At 44.0% G+C, this 20008-nt stretch overlaps 1 protein-coding gene and 1 pseudogene across 1 annotated transcript in view; both read right to left on the reverse strand.

The window, feature by feature from the left end:
• Positions 1-495: 495 nt before the first annotated feature.
• Nt5m (5',3'-nucleotidase, mitochondrial) overlaps positions 496-20008 on the reverse strand; it is a 40467-nt gene continuing 20954 nt past the window's right edge. The window contains exons 4-5 of the mRNA XM_004668990.2: positions 2952-3066; positions 496-781 (exon numbers count right to left, since the gene is read on the reverse strand). Coding sequence (XP_004669047.2) covers positions 639-781; positions 2952-3066 — 258 coding nt within the window. The 3' untranslated portion in view covers positions 496-638. The remainder of the gene's footprint in view (positions 782-2951; positions 3067-20008) is intronic.
• Positions 3446-18545, reverse strand: LOC123453666 (annotated as a pseudogene).

Here is a 20008-nt window from a genome sequence, read left to right on the forward strand (position 1 = left end):
GCCTTAGGGCGTGGCTAGAGGCCACACAGCCAGTGGCATGTGACCAATGTTAACTTCTCATGAGTTCAACAAATGTTCAAGCCTGCTGACTCTTTGAAAGGCCTGGGAATGGAGCCTAGGGACAGGATGACAAGAGACCTCGGAACTGGCTACAGGAAGAACCACTGTCAGCCCCCAACAGATACCAGTGGCTACTAGAACCCGGGGTTGGGGAGAGCAGACTAGACAGGCAGGGTGGAAAGGGCGCTGCGCAGGCCGAAGGGTTCATGCCTTCCAGGGGAACCTTTGCTGTCACATTGCTGGCAAGCTTACCTCATGAGGGTTGCAGACCCTGGACCAGGGCACTCGGATGCCTCTGGGAACAGCCCTGTCATGAAAGGCTGGGGACAGGGAAGGCTGCAGCACGGGGACACAGCCTGTCAGAGGTCAGGTTGAGCTACCTAGGAGAGCATTTTGCTGTCCCAGTCCTGCTCCAAGATCAAGTAAAGGCCTCACTGGGCTAGGAGAGGGAGGGGCCATGTGGCAAGGGGGTCCGGGCCTGGATGTCCGGGGGGGTTCCCCCAGCCTGGAGTGTTGGCCCTCCAGTTGCTGCGCAGGGAGTCCTGCAGTCGGGCCGTGGGATGCTGCAGAATGGCTGCTCAGCGGGGCCGCTTGCTGTCCAAAATGGCCTTCCAGTCGTCTGCCCACGAGTGCAGCCTGCGGCGAGGGGGCTGCAGCTGCAGGTGGCGGTTGTGGCAGGAGGTGAAGAGGATGTGTTCCCAGCTGGGGTGGGGCTCCGCTCCTGTGGAAGGAAAGGGGGCCTCAGTCGAGAGGGTGGCGGCCCAGGCACAGCCTCCTGGAGCCAAATCCTGAGCCTCTTGGGCAAGTGTTGCCCTGCCCTGACTCAGTTTCCTCTTCTGTGACGTGATGTTCCAGGTAGTGCAATGAGGCACTGTGCATGGGGCTCTCGGGGCAGCACGTGGGGTGTGCTCTGCACGACAGCAATGTCAGCACCTGCTGCTGGAAGACCCTAGCTGTGGCAGGACAGCCTTTTGGGCCTCTCTGTGCCTTCCACCAGACTACCTCGAATGAGAAGTTCAAGCCAGTGTCAGCTCTGCAGCTCCCCAGGGGTGAGCCCCCTTGCCTCCATTCGCACAAGCACTGCAAGGGAGACATGCCCCTTTGGGGCTGTTCTCCCACCAGCTCCTGTGGCTGGAGACCTTATGGTCACTCAAGTCTCCTGGAAGAGTATGGCTGGGCCCACCCATGTGATCAGGTTGAATGGAGCTATTGGTTCCAGAAACCAAGGTAAAAATGGGCATGCTTCCCATGATAGTTCAGGAAAGCCACTAGGAAAGCAGTACTCGGCTTTCCCACTGAGGTGGTCAGGACAGGCTGCCATCCTGTAGCCAGTAAGGACTACCGGGAGGGAGGCCTGACCTGGATGCTGGCAAAACCTCAGGCAGAACATAGCCAGAAGGTGGGAAACTGAGTGTGAACAGACACTGACTGGACAAGATTCCATCATGCCTAGAGGCCTCCCAGGCCACTTTGTCAGCTAAAAGAACCTATTTATTTCCTCTCTCCATTTTAAAAAATATTTTATTTATTTGAGAGAGCGAGAAGCTGATAAAGAGAGAATGGACTCACCAGGGCCTCTAGCCACTGCAAAAGAACTCCAGATGCATGTGCCACCTTGTGCATCTGGCTTACATGGGTCCTGGGGAATCGAGCCTGGTCGTTAGGCTATGTAGGCAAGTGCCTTAATTACTAAGCCAACTCTCTAGCCCCCTCTCTCCCTTTTTTGGGTGGGGGATATGATATGTATGGTGTGTATGTGTATGTGTGTGTGCACGTGTGTACCTGTTCCTCTGTGTGAGTGAGTGTGAGTGTAAGTGAATGTGTGCCATGGTGTGGCGTGCGTGTGGCAGTCAGAAGACAACGTTCAGGCTGCTCCTTCCTCGCCATCCCACTTGAGGCAGGGTTTTCCCTCTCTGGCTCTCACTGTACTGGTGCTTTTTGCTGATCAGTGTGAGCTTTAAGGAAGTTCCCCTGCCTCTGCCTCCCATCTCCCCACCAACATGCTGGGATTACAGAAGCCTGCCATAGCTCCTAGCTTGAAATATATATATATATATATATATATATATATATATATATATATATATATATGTATGTATAATTTTTATTTATTTAGTTGTGTGTGAGAGAGAAAAAGAGGCAAGTAGGGACAGAGAGAGAGACAGAGAGAGAATGGGTATACCAGGACCCCCAGCCACTGCAAATGAAATCCAGATGCATATGCCACCTTGTGCATCTGGCTTACAAAGATCCTGGGGAAATGAACTGGGATCCTTTGGCTTTGCAGGCAAGTACCTTAACCACTAAGCCATCTCTCCAGCCCAGGCTTCTAGCTTTTCACCTGGGGTCTGGAAATTGAACTTGGGTACTCGGGCTTGAGCAGCAAGCACTTATCCACTGAGCCATCTTCCCAGCCCAGCCCTCTACTTTTTAAGCCAGGTTTACTGGTTGGTTTGTTTTTGGGGAACGTTTCATCTGGAAGCGAAAGGGGCAAACACAATTCGTAAGCCAGCCTCAGGCAGAGAAACTACTCTGGACTTTCCTGTTACATATTAGGCGCAGTCCAAACTACTTTTGTGAAAATCCTGGGAGTGGGAGGTTGTTACTAATTATGGAGATTTGAAAATCAGAGATGGGTCCTCATTTTACTTGAGGAAGGCAGGCTTCAGAGGTGTGAAGCTCCCCAAGGCCAGCCAGCAAGTTCAGCCTCAAGCTAGGGCTTCCAACAGTGCCCTATGCCAAGGTCTCACAGAGGACCTCATCCTCCCCACAGGAAGAAGCTCCCAGGGGGACACACAGCAAACCCTGGAGATGGTGGGTGGTGAGGCAAGAAGAAAGCAGCGCAAGGCAGCCCTGTTCACTCACTCCCCTCCCTGCTGCGGAACACTTGCCTATGATGTCTGGCCGGTCATCTATGAGAAGATCAGCAGAGACCACGGTCTTGTCTCTCGTCAGCACAATTTGTTCCAGGAAGTCGGGGCCAAAGTGCTTCTCCACCCAGGCATACTGGAGGTGACAGGTGAGAAGGAAGAAACATCATAAAGAGCTGGTAGACCGCTCAGCCGACAGCCCCAGCACTCAGGAGGGAAGAGAGGTGACACCAAGGGCCAGCTTGGTGCCAGCAGGGAGCTGAACTGTCCAGAAAGCTGGAACTCAGGGGTCATGCACCTTTCCACAGTTTAAGCTAGAACGCAGCAGGGTCACGACCCAGACCTGACATCCCCAAAGCTACATAGTATACACCCTTAGCTCACCAGCGAAGACAGCCACACTGGCCACCTCTGTGCTCCAGGGCCTCCCAGCTGTGGGCGTCAGTGGCTTCCTTAGGTACAAGCAATATAGCCAGCAGGCCTGTTCGGAGTCTGCTGGGAACACACAGCAGAAGTCAGGTGTCCCCGGTGTAGCCAAACTGCGTGTGACACTGGGGAGGGCCACAGGGCAGCAGTGTGGAGTGGCAGAAACTCCAAGGGTCGTGCCGCAAACCAGCGCAAGGGATGTGCTGCAAGACTGCCAACGTTTCATGCACAGCAGAAGGCAGGACAGGCCCAGCGCCTCCATTCTGGAGCACAGTGACTTCCATCACTGAGGGTACAGCTGGGGGCTGGGGGGCACACTTCCCACTACAAGCTCTGCTCCCCAGGAAACAGCCGGTAGTGGGTGTGGCCTGACATGCCACTCTGGCTCCTTGGGGGCAAGTCCAAGACAAGGATGAGCGGACCTTGGGCCTGGGGTCCAGAGTGGCCCAGCTCTGCCCCGTGTGAAGTTCAATCAGGCCATGCCGCTGTCTTTCCACACACCCCCGATTCCGCACCTTAGCTCAGGGCCCTAGCACAAGTTCTAGCAGAGCGGGGGGGGGGGGGGGGGGGGGGGCAGGAGCTGTGCGCTTTGCCAACACTCAAGGCCTGCCTGGAAGACAATCAGAAGCTAGGCCACGGCTGCATGCGGCTCACACACAAGAACCTCCCCAGGAGAGATCAAGGCACTGTGACTCTTAGACAGCCACTCCCCCATCGCGGGGTCCCACTGGCCCTGTGTAACACCAGGGTGGCTTCTGGCGGGAAGGGCAGTGGGCCAGGCCTCTCCGTAGCCCTAAGCACCTAGTACACCCAGGTTCTTGCCCAAGAGGCAGACACACACTACCCAGCTACCTGGGCTACACGTGGCCTGAGAGACCTCTGGAGCAGTCGTACTTGGAGAACACACAGGTTCTGTCCAGATAAAGAAACAGACTCAGAAGGCCAGTGATTTGCTGAGGATGTGAGTGGCGGCACCGGCTCTGTGGTGCCTCCACCACTGCACTCCCCCTGCCCTGAGGCTGGAAGAGCTCAGGTGCCTGCCTGAGTCTGCCAATGGCAGGGATCAGCCTGTCCTTCGAAGCTGCCTGATCCATGTGCGGCAAGCCGAATAACATCTCTCAATGAGAGGTCCTCTGGAGGCTCAGTAAGGAAATGCATGAAAGTCTGGCACTGCGCCTGGTACACAGCACTCAGAAAAGGATCCTAGCTTTGGGTCTTATCCTAAATTGGAGGACCCAAATGCCCCAGCCACTCTGTGGCTCTGATAACACATGAACTGTGAGACCATGAGCAAGAACGAACCTCCTGAGACTCAGCACCTCCAGAATGTAAGCACGACTAAATAAAATAAGTCAAGTAGAATACTGCTATCGTGGACATTAAGCATCCCTCAGAGGTCCACAGGGTAAAGGCTTGGTGTCCAGGGTTCCAGTACTGGGAGATGGTAAAACCTTTAAGAGGTGATGTGTTCGTACTGGAAAAATGGTTCAGCAGTTAAAGGCACTTGTTTTCAAAGCCTGCTGACCTGGATTCAAGTCCCAAGCCACCCACATAAAGCCAGACACAAAAAGTGAAGCATTCATTTGTAGTGGCAAGAGAACCTGGCATGGCCATACACATATATAAACACACACACACACACACACACACACACACACACACACACACACACAAATAGGTAAAATAAAATAATTTTTATTTTTATTTATTCAACACAAAGAGAGAATGGGCATGTCAGGGCCTCCAGCCACTGCAAATGACCTCCAGACACATGTGCCACCTTGTTTATCTGGCTTATGTGGGTCCTGGGGAATTGAATCGTGGTCCTTTGGCTTTATAGGCAAGTGCCTTAACTGCTAAGCCATCTCTCCAGCCCAAAATAAATTTTTAGAAAGGTAACACATTATGAAAGGTCTTGGGGTCATTGGGGGCATGTCCTCAAAGGGGATGTGGAATCCTGTCTTTGCCCCAGAGATGAGGTAGAGGTTTTATTCTACAGCACACTTTTGTCATGATGTGCTGCCTCACCACAGGCCCAGAAGAAAAAGAGCCCAACAATCATAGACTGAAACCTCCAGAACTCTGAACAAAGCTGCACCTTTTGTCATAGTGAGCTTCCTCTTGCTGACCGAAAGCACCTGACCAAAACAGCTGGTGGGAGAAAAGTTTATTTGGCTTACTGCCTCAAGAGGAAGCTCTGCGATGGCAGGACATCACCTCTGCCACAGCAGGTAGAAAACAGAAGCAGGAGTGAGCCAACTGACACTGGCAAGCTAGGGACTAATAAAGCTCAATGACCCACAGCAACACACCTTCTCCAGCAAGGCTCCACACCCTCCCCCAAAACTGCCACCAGCTGGACAGCAAGCATTCCAAATGAGTTCATGATGACATCTGATTCAAACTGCCACTTACAGCCTTTGCTCTTTGTAAGCTGCCTCAGGTATTTGCTATAATGATGCAATCTAGCTGCCACAGACATGTAGAATGTCTGGTATACAGCAAATAAATGTTATAGCTAAACTTTAATAGCCCCAAACAATCTACAAAGAATACTTCAAACTATTAATTGGCAAGGTAGAAGACACAATAAACAAGGTCACATATTTCTATTTATTTGAAGATTGTAACTTACAGTGCCATTTACAATAGCATAAAAATGCAACAGGCTGAACTGTACAGTTGAAATGGATAAGAGAGAAATCTCGGGCTGGAGAGATGGCTTAGCGGTTAAGCGCTTGCCTGTGAAGCCTAAGGACCCCAGTTCAAGGCTTGGTTCCCCAGGTCCCACGTTAGCCAGATGCACAAGGGGGTGCACGCGTCTGGAGTTCGTTTGCAGAGGCTGGAAGCCCTGGCGTGCCCATTCTCTCTCTCTACCTCTATCTGTCTTTCTCTCTGTGTCTGTCGCTCTCAAATAAATAAATAATTTTAAAAAAAAGAGAGAGAAATCTCTATGTTGTATATATTTATCAAGTAAAAATTGTTAACTGAGGACTGGAAAGATGGCTGAGTGTTTAAGCGCTTGCCTGTGAAGCCTAAAGACCACAGTTCAAGGCTCAATTCCCCAGGACCCACGTTAGCCAGATGCACAAGGGGGTACATGCATCTGGAGTTCATTTGCAATGGCTGGAGGCCCTGGCATGCCCATTCTCTCCACCTCCCCCCACCCCCCACCTCTTTTTCTCTCTGTCTGTTGCCCTCAAATAAATAAAAATAAAGATAAACAAAAAAATTTAAATTCTTAACTGAAAGCCAGGCGTGGTGGTGCATTCCTTTAATCCCAGTACTCGAGAGGCAGAGGTAGAGAAATTGCAATGAGTTTGCAGGCCACCCTGAGACTACACAGTGAATTCAGGTCAGCCTGAGCTAGAGTTGAAACCCTACCTCCCTACCAAAAAAAAAAAAAAAAAAAAAAAAAAAAAAAAAAAAAAAGAAAGAAGAAGAAAAATAAAGAAAGAAAGAAAAAGAAAATTGTTAACTGAGCCAGGTGTGGTGGTACATGCCTTTAATCTCAGCACTCGAGAGGCTGAGATAGGAAAAATGCTATGAGTTTGAGGCCAATTTATTTATCTCAAATAAATAAATAAATATTTTTTTTTAAAAAAGTATTTCTCGAGCCAGCAGGAAAGCATAGATCCAAAGTCCCAGTCAGACATGTCAGAAATGGACCAAGGCACTGAGATGTGACAGCCAGGTTCCACCTACCCAAGGGGGGAACAACTAGACCCATAAGCCCCCCCCCCAAAAGAAGCCTAAACTTTTAACTCCCATCATATAAAAATTAACTCAAAATGGAGAACAACAAAAAGACAAGTTAAAAGTATAAAACTTCTAGGGCAGGAGAGATAGCTTAGTAGTTAAGACTCTTGCCTACAAAGCCTAAGGACCCAGGTTCAATTCCCCAGTACCCACATAAACCAGACGCACAAGGTGACACATGCGTCTGGAATTCGTTTGCAGTGACTGGAGGCCCTGGTGCACCCTTTCTTTCTCTCTCTCTGTCTCTCTTTCTCTCTCTCTTTCTCCAACTTTCTCTCAAATAAATAAAAATATTTTTTTTAAAAAAAGTATAAAACAAACTGGGCATGGTGGCACATGCCTTTAATCTTAGAGCTTGGGAGCAGAGGTAGGAAGATCACCATGAGTTCTAGGTTACTCTGAGACAACATAGTGAATTCCAGGTCAACCTGGGCTAGAGTAAGACCCTATCTCAAAAAGCCAAAAGTAAAAATAAAAAATCATAAAACTTCTAGGGCTGGAGAGATGGCTTAACAATTAAGGTGCCTGCCTATGAAGCCTAAGAACCCATGTTCAACTTTCCAGGTCCCAAGTGTAAGCCACATGTACAAGGTGATGCAATTGTGCAAGGTTGCTTGCACATGCACACCAATTCATTCTCTCTCTCTCATAAAAAAAATTATAAAGCCGGGCGTGGTGGCACACGCCTTTAATCCCAGCACTTGGGAGGCAGAGGTAGGAGGATCGCCGTGAGTTTGAGGCCACCCTGAGACACCATAGTGAATTCCAGGTCAGCCTGGGCTAGAGTGAGACCCTACCTCAAAAAAACAAAAAACAAAAAAAAAAAAATTATAAAAAAAGAGCCAGGTGTGGTGGTGCACACCTTTAATTCCAGCACTCTGGAAGCAGAGGTAGGAGGATTGCCGTGAGTTCGAGGCCACCCTGAGACTCCATAGTGAATTCCAGGTCAGCCTGGGCTAGAGTGAGACCCTACCTCTAAACACCAAAAAAAAATATATATATATATATATATATATATATATACACACATATATATATATGTATGTATATATATATAAAAGTATAAAACTTCTATACTATACTTGAAAAAAACACTATTGGAAAGATTGATTAGTGGTTAAGGCACTTGCCTGTGAAGCCTAAGGACCCAGATTTGATTCCCCAGAACCTATGTAAGCCAGATATGCAAGGTGGCATAGCCCCAGTACCATGTTTCTTTGTGGTATTTTCATATATATTCTTACATACTGAGTTTTTGTTTATCCACCCTCCCCTCTTCTCCTCTCCCCAACCCCTTGCCCTCCTTCTCCACTTGTGCCCTTCCATTTTCATACCACATGTATCTATTGTCTTCCCCAAAGCCCTCCTTTAAAGCTTATCTTTCCCCCCTTAGGGACCTCCTTCTAGTTTTCACTCCCACATAAATATACATATACAGAAACTTAGGGGCAGCCGGGCATGGTGGTGCACACCTTTAATCCCAGCATTTAGGAGAGAGAGGTAAGAGGATTGCTGTGAGTTCAAGGCCACCCTAAGATTACATAATGAATCCCAGGTCAGTCTGTGCTAAAGTGAGACTCTACCTCAAAAAAATAAATAAATAAATAAATAAATAACTTAGGGCTGGAGAACTGGCTTAGTGGTCAAGGCACTTGCCCGCAAAGCCAAAGGGCCAGGCTCAATTCCCCAAGACTCATATAAGCCAGATGCACAAGGGGGTTCATGCATCTGGAGTCTGTTAGCAATGGCTGGAGGCCCTGGAATGCCCATTCTCTCATTCATTCTCTCTCTCTCCCTCCCTGCCTATTTCTCTCTCTCTCAAATAATAAAGAAAAATAAAATATGAAAGAGGGAAAAAAGCTATTTAAAAACTTAAGGGCTAGAAAGATGGCTTAGCAATTAAGGTGCTTGCCTGCAAAGCCTAAGGACCCATGTTCGACTCTCCAGATCCCACATAAGGCAGACACAAGTGCAAGGTCACATATGCCCACTAGGTGGCGCAAGCATCTAGAGTTTGATTGCTGTGGCTGAGGCTGTGGCACATCAATTCTGGCCACCACCACCATCCCCCCCACACACACCAGCAGTGCATTCTCTCTAAAATAAGTAAATAGAGCTGGAGAGGTGGCTTAGTTGTTAAGGTGTTTACCTACAAAGCAAAAGGATCCAGGACCCATGTAAGCCAGATGCACAAAGGGTGTATGCATCTGGAATTTGCTTACAGTGGCTGGAAGCCCTATTGCGACCATATTCCCCCCCAAATAAATAAATATACTAAAATAAATAAATGAAAATAATTTTTTTAAAAGTTAGTAACTTTACTGGAGAAATGGCTTTGCAGTTAAAGCACTTGCCTGAGAAGCCTAAAGACTCAGGTTCAATTCTCCAGGTCCCATGTAAGCCAGATGCACAAGGTGGTGCATGCATCTGGAGTTCATTTGCAGTTGTTAGAGGCCCTGACACACCCATTCTCATTCTCTCTCTCTCTCTCCCCCACCCTCCCATCCCCTCAAATAAAAATGAAAAAAGTTAAATTAAAAAAAAACTTAGGGTGTGGTGGCGTATGCCTTTAATCCCAGCACTCGGGAGGCAGAGGTAGGAGAATTGCTGTAAATTCAAAGCCAGCCTGAGAATACATAGTGAATTCCAGGTCAGCCTGAGCTAGAATGAGACCCTACCTTGGGGGGAAAAAAACAAACAAACTTAGTAGCTAAGATCTTCTTATGAGAGAAAACATGCACCATTTTTGTTTTTGAGACTGGATTGCCTCCAGCCACTACAAACTCCAGATGTGTACGCCACCTTATGGTGGGGAATCAAACTCAGGTCCTTAGACTTTGCAGGCAAGTGCCTTAACTGCTGAGCCATTTCTCCAGCCCAGATATCTTTTTTTTTTTTTAATATTTTCATTTACTTATTTATTTGAGAGACAGACAGAAACACAGAAAGAGGGAGACAGAATGAGCGTGCCAGGGTCTCCTGCCACCGCAAACAAATTCCAGATGCATGTGCCACTTTGTGCCTCTGGCTTGACAGGGGTACTAGGGAATTGAACCAAAGCCATAAAGTTTTGCAAGCAAGTGTCTTTAACCACTGAGAAATCTCACCAGCCCAGATATTTCGTTTATTGAAGCTAATATGAATGGAATATATCTCATAATTTGTTTCTCATCAAGATCATTATGAGTCTAAAAAATAAAAGCTCTTGGACTTGGTATATTTTGTCCCCTGGATCCTTACTTAAAATGTTTATCAGGTCTAAAAGCTTCCTGGTGAAGTCCCTGGGGTCTTTTGAGTATAGAATCATATCATATGCAAATAAAGACAGTTTATCTTCTTCCTTTCCAAGTTTTATCCTTTTATATCTTTCTCTTGTCTTGCTGCTCTAGCTGATTTCAAGCATTATATTGAATAAGAATAGAGGTGTAGGGCTGGAGAGATGGCTCAGCGATTAAACTTGTCTGTGAAGCCTGACTACCCTGGTTCAAGGCTCGATTCCCCAGGACCCACGTTAGCCAGATGCACAAGGGGGCGCACGCGTCTGGAGTTCGTTTGCAGTGGCTGGAGGCCCTGGCATGCCCATTCTCTCTCTGTCTCTCTACCTCTTTCTCTCTCTGTCTGTTGCTCTCAAATAAATAAATAAAAATTAAAAAAAAGAATGTTCAGTGAAGACTGGCTCTTTTATAAAAGAAGAAGAATAGAGGTGTAGACTCCCTTGTCTCATTCCAGATTTTATATTAAATGCTCTCAGTTTTTTTCCCATTTAGTTTAATGTTGAATATGGGTTTGTCATATGTAGCCTTTATTATGTGGAGGGTGTTCTGTCAATTCCTAATTTCTTTAGGACTTTTTTTTTTTTTTTTTTTTTTTGGTTTTTCAAGGTAGGGTCTCACTTTGGCCCAGGCTGACCAGGAATTCACTATGTATTCTCAGGGTGGCCTTGAACTCACGGTCATCCTCCTACCTCTGCCTCCTGAGTGCTGGGATTAAAGACGTGTGCTACCACACCTGGCTTTTCTTTGGGACTTTTATCATGAAGGCATGAAGAACTTTATCAAAAGCCTATTCTCCATCTATCAAGATGATCCTGTGATTTAAGTCTTTAACTCTATTAATACAGTATATTACACATTTATTTGCTATGTTGAACCAATCTTGCATCCCTGGGGTAAAACCAATTTGATCATGATGTATGAACCTATCAATGTGATCTTAAATTCAGTTTGCAAGTATTTTGTTAAGAATTGTTACATCCATGTAGCATGGAAATTTTTCTGCCATGTTATTCTTGATTCTGATTTTTAATTTTTTTTTTTGAAGTAGTGTCTCCCTCTAGTCTAGGCTAACCTGGAATTTACTATGCAGTCTCAGGCTGGCCTCAAACTCACAATGATCCTCTTACCTCAGCTTCCAGCTAGTGCTATTCTTTCATTGTATCTTTATCTAGTTTTGGTATCTGGGTAATACTAGCTTTGTAGAATGAGGTTGAGATTGTCCCTTCCCTTTCTATTTTGTAGAACAGTTTAAAAGTATTAGTTGTAGAGCTTCCTTTTGAATTTGGTAAAATCCAGGAGCGAATGTTTAGTCCTGAGCTTGCTTTTTTTTTTTTTTTTTTTTTGGCAGTGAGATTTTTAATTACTGCATTAATCTCATCACTTATTACGGGTTTGTTTGCATTGTTTATGTTTTCTGGATTTAATTTATGTAGGTCATATGCAGTTAAAAATTTACCCATTTCTTCCAGATTTTCTAATTTGTTGGAATATAAGTTATCAAAGGATTCCCTACTGATGTTCTGGATTTCATTGAATCTGTTATAGCAACTCCCTTTTTTCTCTAATTTTATTAATTTGGGGTCTTCTCTTTTTAAAAATATTTATTTGAGAGGGAGAGAACGGTAGCGAGAGAGAGAGAGAATGGGCATGCCAGGGCTTCCAGCCACTGCATATGAACTCCAGACACATGTACCACCTTATGCTTTATGTGGGTACTGGGGAATTGAACTTGGGTCCTTAGGCTTTGCAGACAAGCTGAGCCATCTCTCCAGTCATGGTTTCTCCTTTTTTTTGTTAGACTAGGAGCTTACCAATCTTGTTAATCTTCTAAAAGAACCAACTCTATTTGACTAACCCTATGCATTGTTCTTTTAGTGTCTGCCTCAGTAATTTCTACCTATCTTTATAATTTCTTGCTGTTGACTGGGTTTGGCTTCTTCTTGTTTTTCTGGAACTTTAAGGTACATCACCAGGTTATTTTCTCTGATTTTTTAATTTGAGTACTTGTAAGCTTTCTTCTTAGGACTGAATTAACTATCCCACAGCTTCAGGTAAGTTATGCTCTCATTTTCATTTGATTCAAGACATTTTTCATTTCCTCCCTGATTTCTTCAATGGCATACTCTTCAATCAAAAGTGCTCTAGCCTGGCATGGTGGTGCACACCTTTAATCCCAGCACTTGGGAGGCAGAGGTAGGAGTACGGCCATGAGTTCAAGGCCACTCTGAGACTACACAGTGAGTTCCAGGTCAGCCTGGACTAGAGTGAGATCCTACCTCAAAAAACCAAAAACCAAAAAACAAAAAAAAATGTTCTGGGGCTGGAGAGATTGCTTAGTAGTTAAAGCATCTGCCTGCAAAGCCAAAGGACCCTGGTTCAATTCCCCAGGACCCACGTAAGCCAGATGCACAAGGGGGCACATGCATCTGGAGTTTGTTTGCAGTGGCTGGGGGCCCTGGCATGCCCATCCTCTCTCAAATAAATAAAACATTTTTAAAGTGTTCTGTTTGGGTCTGAGAAGATGGCTCAGTGGCTAAAGGAGCTTGCTTGTAAAGCCTGCCAGCCTGGACTGGAATTAATTCCCAAGTCACCCATATAACATGGTCACAAAATGTAGTGCAAGCATCTGGTATTCTTTTGTAGCAGCAAGAGGCCCTGACATGCATACATGCACAATTTTAATTGTATTGTTCAGTCTCTAAGCATTTGTGTGCTAAGGTTAGTCTTGTTATTGATTTATTCCACTGTGATCTGATCAGGCACAGGGGATTATTTCAGTTTTTTTATTTGTTAAGGCTTGCTTCATGGTCCATGATGTGATCAGTTTTAGAGAAGGTTCCATGTGCCAGTGGGAAGAATTTTTATTCCCTTTATTTTGTTAGGAATATTTGTTCAACTTATTTATTGTATAATTTAAGTCTTTAGTTTCTTTGCTGATTTTAAATTCAGAAGACCTATCTAAATTAGACTGCAGTGTTGAAGTGCTTCAAGTTCTGTGTGACCTTTATGCCTGTCAGTATTTGTATTATGGAAACTGGGAGCTCCAAGATTCAGTGCATAAATATTTACAACAGTTATATCCTCTCGATGAATTGTCCCTGTATTAGTATGTTATGATAAATGCTTCCTTTATGAATCTCTTTATTTCTTTGGAGTAGCTCTGCAGTGAAGTCAACTTTATCAGATCTAAGAATCACTACATCAATGAGTTTGCAGCTTCCATTTGCTTGGTTGGTTGATTTCCAACCTATGATTTTCAGTTTTTTGATATCTTTCCTAGTTATGTGAATTTCTTGGACAGAATAGATAGTTGGTTCTTATTTTTTTATGTTTGCTTGCTTTTTGTTGTTGTTGGTTTTGTTTTAATTTTTATTTTTCAAAGTAGGGTTTCACTCTACCTGAGGCTGACTTGGGACTCATTCTGTAGTCCCAGGCTGGCCTTGAACTCACAGTAATCCTACCTCTGCCTCTGGAGTACTGGGATTAAAGGTGTACACCACCTGCCTGGCTTCTTGTTTTGTTTTTAATATATTTATTTATTGGAAAGAGAGAGAGAGAAAGGGAACAAGTGAGCATGGGCATGCCACTGCAAATGAACTCATCACATGTGCCACTGGCTGCATCTGGCTCTATGTGAGAAGTGGGGATTTAAACCTGGGCCATCAGGCTCTCAAGCAAGTGCCTTTAACGGCTGAGCCATCTTTCCACCCCTGGCTCTTGTTTTTTGACTTTACTGGTCATGTTCCCATGGGCTGACTTCCTGGAAAGTGCTTTTCTTCCCCCTACAGGATTGGATGGTTGCTAGTTTGCTGTACTGGACGTGACTGATTCCTTCCTAGTTCTCCTCTGTTCATCCTCCCAATTAATAATCTGTTCCTCTCCTGAAGTGTGAGACTGTCTTCATTCTCTTCTGTGCATAGTATTCGAGAATTTTCTACAGTGCTGATTTAGTTGTCACAAACTGTCTTAACCTGTCTTGAAACTGTTTTGAAATATTATCCGTTTTCCATCAATGCTATTAATAGTTCATTTTTCTGGGCACAGCAATCTTGATTGACAGTTAGTTACCTTCGGGGCTTGAAATATATCATTCCATGGATACCAGGCTTTTAGGGTTGCTGACAACAGAATGGATGTTATTCTGATGTTTCTGCCTCCATATGTAAGTTGACATTTTTCCCTGACAGCTTTTAGTGTTGTTAAGTTCCTTGCTTTGTATTTTTGACATCTTGATGTGACATGTCATGGAGGGTTCTTCTCTGGCCACATCTATTTGGGGTTCTAACCGCTTCCTGTGTTTGCCTATCTATTTCCTTCTATATAGATTTGGGAAATCCTTAGGTATAATTTCACTGAAAACACTGTCTAAACCATCTGACTTGATCAGAGTGCCTTTGATCCCATAGACCCTTAAGTTTGGGCTCTTGAATATGTCCCAGATTCTTGGAAGTTTTTGCTATACTTGATACTATCTTTGTTTTCCTTTGTTTGTAGTGAAAACATTCTAACATGCTTTTCTAAAACAAATTATTTAAATTTAGATTAAACATGCATACTTTTTAGAATCTAAACTACATGTTAAACAGCTTAATACATTCTATTCACCCTTCAGACCTTTAAACACCAACAATATATTAATATAACTATCACTATAGAACAAATTGGGATAGAAATCTTTGGTCCTTTTTAAGCTCACTTTAAGAGTACCAATCATTGGGCTTCTGCATGAGAATGAAAATACTTAGTAGCAGAGGCCAGTAAGTTATAAAGGAGACATAAAGGGAAGAGAAAGGAAGGGAGGAGGGTACTTAATAGGTTGATATTGTATATATGTAAGTACAATGATCGTGATAGGGAGGTAATATGATGGAGAATGGAATTTCAAAGGGGAAATTGGGGGGGGGAGGGAACTACCATGGGATTTTTTTTTTATAATCATGGAAAATTCTAATAAAAATTTTAAAAAGGAGAAAAAAAAGATGTAAAAAAAGAGTACCAATCATTAACAGTTATTTTCATATTATATTTATAAACACTGATACAATTTGTATACTTATATTAAGACAAATATTGTGTGACAGAGGAGTGCTCAGCACTGCAGTATCTCTATCACATCTTCCAAGGTTCAGGGTCCATTGCGGAAGAGGTGGCAGAAAGAATGTAAGAGCCAAAGGAAGGGTAGGACTCCTTACAACATGTTCCTCCAGATACAAAATGGCCTGGATATCCATGACCTCACAGTGCCTGACACTACCTATACAAGACCATCCATAATAGGTGGAAAAGATTATGACATCAAAATAAAAGAGACCAATTGAGAGGGGGAGGGGATATGATGGAGAATGGAGCTTCAAAGGGGAAAGTAGGGGGAGGGAGGGAATTACCATGGGATATTGTTTACAATCACAGAAGTTGTTAATTATAAAAATAAAAAAAAACACGGTGGGCGTGGTGGCACACGCCTTTAATCCCAGCACTCAGGAGGCAGTGATAGGAGGATCACTGTGAGTTCAAGGCCACCCTGAGACTGCATAGTGAATTCCAGGTCAGTCTGGGCTAGAGTGAGACCCTACCTTGAAAAACCAAACATAAGTAAATAAATAAAAATAAAAAAAAACAAATATTGTACTTAAAAATGAATGTGCATTAAAGTAGTTTCACTAAAAGTGTAGGTTTTATTCCAATCTGTTTCTTAAACAGCCTTTTCTGACAGTATTTAAGTCTACTTTTCAGTGATCTGTTCTGCTGTTACTACCAGGTACTTTTTCAAATTATTAGAATTTATTATTATTTATTTATTTGCAAGAAGACAGAGAAAGGAAAGACACAGGGTGGAGGTAGAGTATGGGTATGCCAGAGCCTCCAGCCCTTGCAAACGAACTCCAGACATATGTGCCAGTTCGCACGTCTGGCTTTATGTGGGTACTGGGGAGTCAAACCTGGGTTGTTAGGCTTTGCAGGCAAGTGCTTTAACCACTGAGCCATCTCTCCAGCCCTGAGGATTTTGTTTTGTTTGTTTGTTTTTGTTTTTGAGGTAGGGTCTCACTCTAGCCCAGGCTGACCTGGAATTCACTATGGAATCTCAGGGTGGCCTTGAACTCATGGCAATCCTCCTACCTCTGCCTCCCGAGTGCTGGGATTAAAGGCGTGCGCCACCACACCCGGCCAGGATTATTTTTTAATGTGAGGAATAATTAGGGCTAGAGAGATGTCTTAGTAGTTAAGGTACTTGCCTACAGAGCCTGAGGACCCAGGTTTGATCGCTCAGAACCCACATAAGCCAGATACCCATGGTAGTAGTACATGCTTCTAGATTCATTTGCAGTGGCTAGAGGCCCTGGTGTACCCATTGTCATTCTCTCTCTCTCTCCTCTCTGTCTCTGTGTCTGTTTTTTATTTTTGCTTTTATTTTCTTTTTATCTATCTCTTAAATAAATAGTATAAATATTTTAAAATAAAAAGTAATCAAATTCTAGTCTACTCAGGTTATAAGTATTTTACATATAACATACACACAGCTTTACAGTTCACACAGTAGGCAGTGTCTAAATAATCAGATACTAAATCTTAAAAACATTTAAATATCTATTTAGGACAGTGTCTTCTACATTACATTGTAAGAAAAAGTAATCTGTAAACATTTTTAGTTTATGCTCTGTTGATTGCTGTGGACACCATGGAAGAAGTAAGCATGAGTTTATAACCATTTGTGAAGTGGGTCTGTTTTTGCAAAAATATTGCATTCCACAGGTAAAGAACAAGTCTTAGTATTACCATGTGGTACAAATTCATGAAATCAATTTTTGTGTTTAAAACATAAAACAAGCCTAGCATGGTGACACTCGCTTTTAATCCCTGCACTTGGGAGGCAGAGGTAGGAAGATCACTGTGAGTTCAAGGCCAGCCTGGTGCTACAAGGTCAACCTCAAAAAAAAAAAAAAAAAACTACTAAACATTCCAAAACCATTGTGGCTAAATATTCCAAATATGAGCCAACATTACTAGTGAAATGTACAAAAATAAGGCCTCTGAAACAAATATTTCTATTCTTTAAAAAAAAGACCTAATAGCCAGGCATGGTGGCACATGCCTTTAATTCCAGCACTCAGGAGGCTGAGGTAGGAGGATCATTATGAGTTCAAAGCAAGACTGGGACTACATAGTAAGTTACAGGTCAGCCTGGTTTAGAGTGAGACACTACCTCAAAAAAAAAATAATATAATAAATGTATATCACATGGTCAGTATGCATGCACAAGTCATCAGTTTAAGCCATTCTGGATAAAACATCTGAAGTAAAATGACCTAGATTTTGCTTTTGCCAACATACTCTATTCTTTTTGTAGCATTTTCTACAAGAAGTCTCTAAGTAGATGACTTCACATACATTTCCCATGGATGCAATAACCACTGAGGTTTTTGGGGCAAGGATGTGGTTTCCAATATACACATCTTCCCTTTGGTCACTAGCATCTTTCATATCTGCTTGATACTGTAGCCAATCATTTTTCTTAACCAACAAACTCATATGACCTGTGTCTGCAATGACCAAGATACTTGACATCATTTGTCCCAGGGCCTCCAGACACTGCATTCGAACCCCAGACACACGTGACATATTGTGCACATGTGCAACCTTGCACGTTTGCATCACCTTGTGCATCTGGCTTACATAGGATCTGGAGAGTCAAACATGTCCTTAGGCTTTGTAAGCAAGTGCCTTAACGGCTAAGCCATCTCTACAGGCCCAAAACAGAAATTTCAATAGGAATTCCCGTCAGATACACACACTGTATTAAAACTGTATCCTCTGCAATCTATGTAACATCCACACCCAACATTCTCTGCATCATCATCTACTGAGCTCGTTTTTGCAGCATCCACACTTGCAATGCTTTCTGTGGGGTTCTGTCCCTGGCCCTTCCTCCTCTCCTCCGGATCCAGATGTTACTCCTATTAGTATTTCCCTGGTCTTTATAAGCAGCTCTTCTTAGAAAACATTCATATTGGCAAGTGTCACCTTTGACCCACAGACGGGAATGTAATTTGTATGGCACTGAAATGGACATGCACATTTCAAATCATCTCTGTCTTCTTTAGAGTCACCTCTGTATTTACGTGAGGGTACATCAGACATCAGACTCCCTTACGTTGATTTAGTTCTGCAGCCATGGTGCAGTGGCCTAGAGACTGGCTCAGAGCACACAGAGGTGGCAGCACAGCCCAGTGTGCCAGGCCCAACACAATGGGACCACACCTGATTAAAGGCATGGTAGCACGTACCCTTAATCACAGCACTCAGTTTTCTTTATATGTGTCTATTGTTTTAACATCATGCTCCACCCTGGAGATTCATTCTTTTATACATGTCCATGTATAGTATTGTAAGCCTCGTCCTCCATCCTGTAGACTCATTCTTTTCCTTAAATATATTTATTTAGAGCTGGGCGTGGTGGCACACACCTATAATCCCAGCATTAGGGAGGCAGAGGTAGGAAGATCGCTGTGAGTTGGAGGCCACCCTGAGACTACATAGTGAATTCCAAGTCAGCCTGAGCCAGAGTGAGACCCCACCTTGAAAAACCAATATATATATATATATATATATATATGTATGTATGTATGTATGTATGTATGTATGTATGTATGTATATATATATATATATATATACTAGCCAGGCATCATAGCACATGCCTTTAATCCCAGCATTTGGGAGGCAGAGATAGGAGGATCGCCATGTGTTCAAGGCCATCCTGAGAATACACAGTGAATTCCAGGTCAGTCTGAGCTAGAGTGAGACCCTGCCTTGAAAAACAAAAGAAATTTATTTAAAAAATATAAAAAAGGCATGGTGGTGCATGCATTTAATCCCAGCACTTAGGAGGCTAAGGTGAGAAGACTGCTGTGAGTTTGAGGCCAGCCTGAGACTACATAGTGAATTCCAGGTCAGCCTAGGCTAAAGCAAGACTCTGCTTGGAGGAAAATTATTTATTGATGGGCTGGAGAGATTGCTTAGTGGTTAGGAACTTGCCTGAAAAACCTATGACCCAGTTCAATTCCCCAGTGCCCACCATATAAAGCCAGATGCAAAAAGTGGCACATACATCTGGAGTTCATGCGCAGCAGCTAGAGGCCCTGGTGTACCCATTCTCTCTCTCTTTCTCTGTCTCTATCTATCTCTGCTTGCAAGCAGACAAAAAATGAGATAGGGGGAGGGGAGGAAGAGAGAATAGGTGCACTAGGGCCTCCTGTCACTGCAAATGAACTCCAGACACATGCACCACGTTGATTATCTGGCCTCATGTGGGTAACTGGGGAATCGAGCTTGGAGTCATCAGGCATTGCAATTAAGTGCCTTTCAGCACTGAGCTCGCTTGCTCTCTCCAGCCCTCCATTCTTCTTTGTACCTGTCACTGTGTAGTGCTGTGCCCCTCATCCTCCACCCCTAAGACTTGCTCTTCTGCTTGTACTGTCTGTTGATGATGCTTTCTGACGTGCTTTCAATTTGATTGTTTCATTTCCAGAATTTATTTTTGGTTCTTTTTCAGATTTCAATTTCCTTGCTGAACTTCTCTTCCATGTTCTAAACTTTTTTGTCAAGTAACTGATTGATAAGTT

The sequence above is a fragment of the Jaculus jaculus genome, chromosome 12, assembly GCF_020740685.1.
Source record: "Jaculus jaculus isolate mJacJac1 chromosome 12, mJacJac1.mat.Y.cur, whole genome shotgun sequence".
NCBI lineage: Eukaryota > Metazoa > Chordata > Mammalia > Rodentia > Dipodidae > Jaculus > Jaculus jaculus.